The following is an 8,268-nucleotide window of genomic DNA, read 5'->3' on the forward strand; positions in this document are numbered from 1 at the left end:
ACCCTGGCTTGTTGTTCTCAGCCCCACAGGGCCCCCTGCAGATGCAAAGCCCTGCAGACATCTGCAGGGTGGTGTGGGGACACTGCTTGCACCCGAAGTCTCAGCCAGAGTCTGGCTGTAGTCAGGGCACAGTGACCTGCTGTGATGCAGCAGCCAGCAGACAGAAAGGCATCTTGTCCTCATGAGCAACCAGTCCTGCCCACTCACCCAGCATCAGCCCCATTCCTCTTTCCAAAACTACCCTTGCCACCAAAGCATGGGGCCAACCCCTCCCCAGGGACCCCACAACCAGGACCAGGGGGCTACAGACAAGAGTTGGCTTTATTCACGGACACGGGGGCAGCTGTGTCACTGGCAGCTGCCCTCGTATTGCACATCCAGCGACGGGGGAATATCCATGCCACGTCACAACACAGCGTCGGCACTATGGGACCTCGGGGGAGGCGCGGGCACCGTCACCACCCAGCAGGCTGGGGAGCGGGCTGGGGCGCCAAGGGTTCACAAAGGCAAAAGACCCGTCCACCCATAGATAGAGAGAGAGAGATATATATAAAAAAAAAATAGTTCCACGATGACCAGAGCAGAACCACAGGGACACGCGTGCAAGCGAAATGTACAGCAGCCCGCGAGCAGGTAAACATGCTTTGTACACACACAGACACGCCGGGACACGGCCGGGGTTTATGGTGCTGGGAGGGAGACAGAGCCATAAACCCGGGCCTCACACTCACTCACACACTCACTCACACTCACACACACTCACACCGGCCCCTGCGGGCAGCACCCGCGGCTCGGCCTCGTGCCGGGGCTTGGGGGCTTGGACACAGCGGGTGTTTCTCACTGCTAGACATGGTACGGAGACACGGACACGGTCCCTTGGAACGGAACTGGAGGAAGAACTCGTGAGCGAACGGGGCAGGGGCACCCCTGCTCCTCCCCGGCACACGGGCACCGGCCGGGGCCGGCTGGAGAGGAGCAGGGGGCTACCGGCGGTTCGTTGTGCTGCTGGTGGAAGAGGCAAGGATGGGGGTCCATTATGCCTCTGGCTCGTATTCCTGGTATTCCTCCTGTGGGATGGGGAAGGAAAGAGCCAGTGTGAGAGTTCAGGTGGGGCACAGAGCCCCTGTCTTCTCCAGCCCATCCTCAGCTTTGCTCTGGACAATGCACTAACCACTGTGACACTGTGTCCCTTGTCACCCTGTCCTCTCACCTGTGGGGGTTCCTCGTAGTTCTCCCCCTCTGGCTCCAGCAGCGGCTCAACCAGTGGCTCCTCCACAGCCTCCTGGGCCACCTCCTCTGCCTGAGAGTGAACCAGGAGGTCAGTGCCACACACACACACAGAGCACACACCCTCCCTGCCCCGGCCAGACCAGCAATGCACCCAGGATACAAGGTGCTCCATGGGGAGCCAGTGGGATCCTGGCACACAGCACCCAGCTGGGAGGTGACGTCCATGAGTCCGTGGGAGCAGGGGCTGTGTGTGTATGTTCCTATATACGCTATTCCCAGCCCCAGCCTCGGGCAGGCAATGAGTGCTGGCACCACGTGGGCCTCGGCAGGCTGCAGGAGCTGGCAGGGCTGCAGGAGCATCCTGCATCCCTGGCAGGGGAGGGCGGCGCTGGGTAACCCCTCCCCGGGGCTGGCAGGCGGGAAAGGGGGGCAGCCAATCCCCCCGTGCAGCGGCGGTGGCGGCGGCGGTGGCCTCATTTCTTCAGCTGATGCTATTTTGGGCTAAGCTGGAAGCCAAGGGCTCATGGGGCGGCGAGCTGGAACCCGCTGCCCCTCCCGCAGCTGTCAGGTCACCTCGAAGCCGCTGGAGCGCCGCAGGCCCGGGCCCAGGCCCGGCCGCCATGGCAGGCCCCGAGCACGCACACGTCCGCAGAGGCCGCGCACGCGGCCATGCCCGCCCGGGGCACGAGGAGACCACCTGGGCACCCTCGTGCTCTCTGCTTTGGGGCTGGGGAACAGCCAAAGGGCTCCTCGCCAAAGCCGGGCATGTGCCAGCCTCCCCACGGGCATGGCAGTGCCTGGGGACTCTCACCTTCAGGTCTGCAGGGAACTCCTCCTTCTTCACCAGCCCGGTGGCCGCCGCGATGTTGCCGGCGCCGGTGAAGGCGGCCTCGCCCAGCTGGGACGCCTGCTCCTTCGCTTTCTCAGCCACTGCAAGAGCCCGGGGTGCCCATCAGTGCCCCTCGTGCCACAAAGGGTGCCCAGCTGTGGCTTCATGCCCTGCGCCACCCACGGGGGGAGCTGGCGGGGAGATGCTGGGCAGGATCAGGCTCTCCTCACTTCCTTGCCCTGGTGGGGAGGGGAGGGGGCCATGACACTGCTCTGCAGCTGGGCAAGGAGTGTGAGCAGCCTCTGCAAATCCTTGGTTGCCGGCCCTGTTATATAAGAGGCTTTAGCAGAGTGACATCAGTCCCTCAATTAGCCTCCGATCTCGTTAGTGTGGCCATGCTCTCAGGGCTGGAGGGCTACCGCCGCAGGAAGACAGAGGGGTCCGTACCTGAGGTTACGCCTTGCACCACACCTTGGGTTTTACTCCCTGAGGGTAGAAAGAGACAGAGATGGGGTTAGAGGGACAGACAGCTGGGCTCCAACTTGCGCCATGCCTGAGCCCCTGGCAGGGCTCTGAGCCAGGACAGCAGCCGGTCCACACCCCATGCCAGGGCACCTGGGGGGCTGAGCACTTGCCTGGCTCCCCTCAAGGCTCCTGTTGTCCCTGCGGGAGCCTGAACTGGGGCAGCACAGAGCTGCCACCAAGTGCCAGGCAGGGCAGAGACCCCAGGGCCCAGCACTGTGTCAGGGCACAGCCAGGCAGGGTGAATGCCAGCCGTGCTGCTGAGAAAAACCTTCCACAGGATCCAAACCTACAGCTGGTGCCAACAGAGCGTGGCAAGCCCCACAGCTGGAGTGCCCGGAATTGGGTGCTGCTGCTGGCTGTGCCAACCCTGCCAGGCTCCCTCAAGCAGAGCAACACCACCCAGGATACCCCACAGAATGGGAGCGGGGTGTTTAGGATGGAAGGAAAGGTAGGGGCTGGGCAGCTCCTGTAGGATGGGGCCTCAGGCTGTTCCAGGAGCTGCTGTACCAGCAAATACACCCTAGCGAGGATGGGGATCCAGGGCAGACACCCATCGCTGCCCAGGGGAACAGTTTTGGGGCCTCAGCTCTCCCACAGAGCTTGTGCCCTCTGGAGCAGAACAGCCCTGCGCCCTCCTCCCTCCCACTGCAAGCAGAGCTAGCCTCAGCTCCCTCCTGGGCTTTCCAGCACCACAGACTGCCCAGGAACTGCTCCTCCTGCCAGCCATGCCTTCTAGGACTTGGCCCCGAACAGATCCCGCCCCCAAGGAGCAGCACGAAGGGACCCCTCAGTCACCAGCCGGGTGCAGGGGAAATGCCGGTGTGGGATCAGCTCCAGGGCACTGCCTCTCCAAGGGGGACAAACGCGGTCCCCACCCCCCTGCACCCAGACAGGCACATCCCAACACAGGGGTCACCACCTCCATCATGGTCCCTCTGCTTTCCTGCCCCAAAGCATCCCGGGCACAGAGCTGAGAGACCCTCAGGCTGGGAGCTGCAAGGGGTCCGGTCCCCGAGGGTTCCACCCCCTCAGCCTGGGGACCAGTCCCCGACTCTGCTCCTGCCTGCGGAGCCCACTCTCCTGCCCTGCAGATTCCCGGTGGGCAGCGAGGCACTGCGGGCACCGACCCTCTGCCCCGGGGCACTCCACCGCAGGGTGGTCGTGGCGGGGAAGGAGCAGGGGACAGGGGGAGCGGGGCGGGGACAGGTGGGAACGCCAGGGGGACGGCAGGGTGATGGGCTAGAGGACGCAAGGGCAAACGCAGGAGCAGGCAAGGGCAAGCAGAGAGGGCCGGCAGGGCAGGCAGGGACGGGCAGAGATTAGCCGGGGATGGAGAGGTAGGGGGCAGGCAGGGGGCAGGCAGGGGGCTGGCAGGGCAAGCCGGTCCTTACCGACATAGAGGACCCCTTCCTTGGTCTTCTCCGCGGCCTCGGCCACCCCCTGCTTGGTCTTCTCAGCTGCGGCGACCACCCCCTCCTTGGCCTTGGACAAGCCCTTCATAAACACCTCCATGGCGGCTCTGCGGGGAGAGGCCGCAAGGCTTCACCCGGCCCCGCGCCCGCCCGCCCCGCGCATCCTTTCCCCGCGCATCCCTTCCCTGCGCGTCCCTTCCCTGCGCATCCCTTCCCCGCGCATCCCTTCCCCGCGCCCCCGGCCCCGCCGCCCGCCCGACCTGGCTCGCTGTCGGCGGGGACGGGCGGGCCGGGCCGGGCCGGGCCGGGCTGCGGCGGGGCGGGCTCAGTGCGGCTGTGCCGGGGCCGCGCTGCGCCGCGCTGCGCCGTGATGCGCGGGGGGGACCGCGCCGCGCCGGGCTGCGCCGGGCTGAGCCGGGCTGAGCCGTGCTCGGCCGTGCCGAGCCGTGCCGAGCCGCCCGCCGCCCCGCGCCGCCCTGCACCGCCCCGCGCCGCCCCGCACGGCAGCGGCGCCCCCGGCCCTTCGCCGCCCCAGCCCCGCAGGCTCCTTCCCCGGCTGCACGACCCCCCGGGGCTGTCGTTTTCCCCGTCCCCATCGCTCATCGTGATCCCACCCCACGCTGTCCCCCCGCTATTCTGTCCTGACCCCCATCGCGTCCTCTCCCGGTCACATCTCCTCCCGTTCCTTGTCCCATCTCGTCCCGATCCCAGTGCTTTCCATCTACAGGCTGCCCTTACCCCATTCCATCTTTACTGCCATCCAGCTCCCTCCACATTCCACCTTGTCTCTATGCCATTCCCATCCCCTCCTCGTCATGTCCTCTCCCCACCTCATCCCACCCCATTCCCATCCCACCACATCCAGTTCTGAACCCATCCCCTCCCCATCACATCCTGTCCTGACTCCATCCTCCCCATCCCATCCTATCCCTCCCCTCCAACCCGATGCTATCCCACCCTCTCTGGGTGCCATCCTGCTCTGCCCATACCACACCATGGTCCCCACACATGGTGCCCAACTTACACAACTCTACTCCCTCATCCTGATCTCATCACACTCTAAGCCCCTGTCCTCATCCCCCAGCTCCCTGCCCTAGAAAGGGATCCCCCATCTCTCTGCTCCCCAGGAGGGGCAGGACTGGCTCCGTCTCCCCAGGATACCACCCATCCACCCTCCCCACCAGGTGCAGCTGGGATTGCTCCTCACCCCACCTGCTTGTGGGTACTTAAGAGCCAGAGGCTGCCCCGGAGAGCCTCTGCTGGTCAGGATGGCTACGGGGGAGCAGGTGGGTGCTCACCCCGTGGGATGGGGAGGCTGTAGAACACAGAGAGCCCTGCCAGCCCTCGGGGTGCCTAGTATGGGAGGTATTGGGGTGCTCATGGGGCTCCTCGGGGCTGTCCCACCTTCCTCTGCAGAGGCAACAGGAGCGACGCCGCCAGAGGGCTCGGCAGCAAGAGCTGCTCCCGGCAGAGATCCAGGGCAAGCACCCCCTGCAGAACAGGTATGGGAGGCCTGGCCATGGACAGCCTCTCCCAGCACCGGGAGGGGTGTGTGGGGGCTGGAGGGGGACTCTGGCACGGTTTTGAATGCCCCATTTCCCCTCCGTTCCCAGATGGGCGCTCTGGTTTTTCAAGAATGACAAGAGCAAGATGTGGCAGGCAAACCTGCGCCTTGTCACCAAATTCAGCACTGTGGAGGATTTCTGGGCGTGAGTGTGCACTGGGTGGGCACACCCACCGTGTCCCTTCTGGAGCTGTTCTGGTGGGGGGGGTCTGAGCCTGAGGCACCTATTCTCACCTGCTTCTGTGTCTCCATCTAACACAGGCTGTACACTCACATCCAGCTCGCCAGCAAGCTCGCAGCTGGCTGTGACTACTCCCTCTTCAAGGTATGACACCCCATCCTCAGAATCCCCCCAGCATCCAGCATTATGGAGGTGCACTGGCTGCTGGTAAGGCTGTCAGCATGCCCCGGCCATAAGGTGGGAGGGGAAGCCTGGCTGGATGCAGCTCCCCAGGCCAGCTCTGGCCAGTACTTGGTGCTTCTGACTGTCCCCTTGCCCGCCCCCAGGATGGCATTGAGCCCATGTGGGAGGACAGCCAGAACAAGCGCGGTGGGCGCTGGCTCATCACCCTGGCCAAGCAGCAGCGGCACACGGAGCTGGACCGCTTCTGGCTGGACACAGTGAGTGCTGCCCCACCCGAGGGTCCTGCCTGGGCTGCTCCCCCTGCCCCAGGGCTGAGCCCCAGTGGGGACTGTCCCAGGCTCCCCTTCTCCTCCCAACAGCTGCTGTGCCTCATTGGGGAGATGTTTGATGAGTACAGTGATGAAGTGTGCGGGGCCGTCATCAACATCCGCACCAAGGGGGACAAGATTGCCATCTGGACCCGGGAAGCAGAGAACCAGGAAGGGGTCACCCACATTGGGTAATGCAGCTTTGGGGGAGGCTGCACAGGGCAATAAGGGCTCCCCCTGTTTAGGGGAATAGGCACAATGGGAGAAGTGGTGCTGTCCTGTTCACGCATCCCCTTCTCTCCTCCAGGCGTGTCTACAAGGAGCACCTGGGCCTGTCACAGAAGGTGGCCATTGGGTACCAGGCTCATGCAGATACAGCCACCAAGAGCGGCTCCCTTGCTAAGACCAAGTTTGTGGTGTGACTGTGGGGAGAGTGGGGAGCTGCCTATGAAGTCCCCATGTTCTGTCTCGCAATAAATTTCTGCATCTGAGCATGATCTGTATCTCCAGGGCTCTTGGCAGCCTGGGGTGGCTCCTGTTTGTTGGGGACATTTCCAGGGAGGAGATGATGGTATGCCAAATCCTGGCGCCTCCATTCTGGGTGAGCGGGGCCAGGAGCACAGAGCTGGCATTGTGGTGGGCTTGGGACACTGCACATATCCCCTCACCTCCCCTAGAGCCTGGGACCAGTGCCCCTCTCCCTGAGGCTATGGGGGTGTTTCCAGTGTTTTAGGGGGCCCTGGATAGCTGCCAGAAGGATGCTGTTCTGCCCTCCCCTGGCCAAGGCATGGGCACAGCTCACTGCCCTGAAAACCTGGGCATGGGAGGGACTACTGAGGCCCAGCTCATCTGGGTCAGCTCAGCCTGGGGAGCTGGTCCACTTTTCTCCTAAGTCCCTGCACATGTGTGGGACATGGGTCTGCCTTCTCAGGAAGATCAGTTTCCCAGCTGAGGGCTGGCAGTGTCCCTGCAGGGTGGGTGCTGGGCTGCAGCACAGCATGGCCCCCATGCTGCATCCTCCCACAGACACTTGCAGCACAGGTGCTATGAAGTTCGTTTTCTTCCCAAGATTTTGTTGGTGTCAGACTTGCAGGCTCACCACCTCAGTCTTTTGAGCCCTGAGACTTTGCTGGCTCCTCCTTTCCGTGGCTCATGTCTTCTGCTGTCCCTTCTGGTGGTCCTGGCCTCCCATTCTCTCTTCCAGCCCCACCCCACACTCTGTCCTTTAGTCTTTTATTTGTGTGTTTGATTGTTGTATCTGTGCTGCCCTGCCTAGTCAGATTCCAGAGGTGGAGCTGTCTGCTCACCTTCTGACAGTGGCAGCTGCAGTTCTGCTCTCACCCAGGATATCTCCATTCTCTCCAGCAGCACCCAGGCTCCATCTCAGCCCAGGGCTGCACCTTGTCCAGGGCCACATGTCCAGCCTAACTGTGCCACCTCATCAGCCCAGAGCCAGGGCTGCTTGTCTCCTGCTGTGATGGCTCAGTGCCTGCAGACAAGCTCTGCAGAGAGCTGTCCTGCAGAAGGATGAAGTATTGACCACTCTCTGCTCTTTGAGCTGGTTGTGACCTGTCTGCTCACAGCTTGACAGGCAGCTGCTGTGGCTGTGGCTGTGTCACCCAGGGTCTCACCTGCCTGCAGTGCAGCCTGTGGGGTTGAGCTTGCTGAGCCCTGCAGCTGCCATGGCTGCAGAGGGCTGTGTCCCTGGGACTCAGCTGCCGTCCTCCAGGAACATCAGCCTTGCAGCTCCCCTGGGGCAGTGCAGGGCCCTCCACCACCCAATATTGCTCCTGTTCCAGGCAGAGGATGATGCTAGAGACTGAAGACAGGGGCTCATCCCTGGCAAGCAGCATGTCACGCCATGTCCCTGTGTCCTTGCATCGTGTGATGGCTTTGGGTCATTTCTCTGCGCAAGGGCAACAGCACAGCACTGCCCTCCCCGGCAGGGACACGGGGCTGGGGAGGTCTGCAGGCAGCAGGACTGGGATGAGGGGATGGAGTATGGGGGGCAGCAGGACTGGGATGAGGGGATGTAT

General features: G+C 63.5%; 2 protein-coding genes across 4 annotated transcripts; one reads left to right on the forward strand and one right to left on the reverse strand.

Moving 5' to 3' along the window:
• Positions 1-303: 303 nt before the first annotated feature.
• SNCB (synuclein beta) lies at positions 304-4,822 on the reverse strand. Of its 2 annotated transcripts, none has more exons than XM_036391843.1 (6): positions 4,735-4,822; positions 3,976-4,103; positions 2,507-2,545; positions 2,042-2,160; positions 1,211-1,300; positions 304-1,067 (listed from the first exon to the last, which is right to left on the reverse strand). In XM_036391843.1, the coding sequence occupies exons 1-6, from the start codon at positions 4,770-4,772 to the stop codon at positions 1,035-1,037; spliced, it is 447 nt and encodes a 148-aa protein (XP_036247736.1). In that variant the 5' UTR covers positions 4,773-4,822; the 3' UTR covers positions 304-1,034. The 2 variants fall into 2 exon arrangements, with proteins under 2 accessions (XP_036247736.1, XP_036247737.1); XM_036391844.2 differs by lacking the exon at positions 4,735-4,822 and adding an exon at positions 4,257-4,374.
• EIF4E1B (eukaryotic translation initiation factor 4E family member 1B) lies at positions 4,738-6,694 on the forward strand. Of its 2 annotated transcripts, XM_036391842.1 has the most exons (7): positions 4,738-5,282; positions 5,413-5,498; positions 5,610-5,705; positions 5,822-5,885; positions 6,068-6,181; positions 6,284-6,423; positions 6,540-6,694. In XM_036391842.1, the coding sequence occupies exons 1-7, from the start codon at positions 5,265-5,267 to the stop codon at positions 6,652-6,654; spliced, it is 633 nt and encodes a 210-aa protein (XP_036247735.1). In that variant the 5' UTR covers positions 4,738-5,264; the 3' UTR covers positions 6,655-6,694. The 2 variants fall into 2 exon arrangements, with proteins under 2 accessions (XP_036247735.1, XP_036247734.1); XM_036391841.1 differs by having other exon boundaries at positions 6,068-6,423.
• Positions 6,695-8,268: the final 1,574 nt, after the last annotated feature.

Source organism: Molothrus ater, chromosome 15, assembly GCF_012460135.2.
Source record: "Molothrus ater isolate BHLD 08-10-18 breed brown headed cowbird chromosome 15, BPBGC_Mater_1.1, whole genome shotgun sequence".
NCBI classification, from domain to species: domain Eukaryota; kingdom Metazoa; phylum Chordata; class Aves; order Passeriformes; family Icteridae; genus Molothrus; species Molothrus ater.

Bases quoted from the DNA above. Each gene is read 5' to 3' on its own strand.
- EIF4E1B (XM_036391841.1), top strand. The intron at 5,706-5,821 runs GTGAGTGTGCAC...CATCTAACACAG, and splicing joins ACTGTGGAGGATTTCTGGGC to GCTGTACACTCACATCCAGC. The intron at 6,424-6,539 runs GTAATGCAGCTT...TCTCTCCTCCAG, and splicing joins GAAGGGGTCACCCACATTGG to GCGTGTCTACAAGGAGCACC.
- SNCB (XM_036391843.1), bottom strand. From the start codon at position 4,772: ATGTGGAGGGAGCTGGATGGCAGTAAAGATGGAATGGG. The intron at 4,104-4,734 runs GTAAGGGCAGCC...CTCTCCCCGCAG, and splicing joins GGCAGTAAAGATGGAATGGG to AGCCGCCATGGAGGTGTTTA. The intron at 2,546-3,975 runs GTAAGGACCGGC...TTCTACCCTCAG, and splicing joins GGAAGGGGTCCTCTATGTCG to GGAGTAAAACCCAAGGTGTG.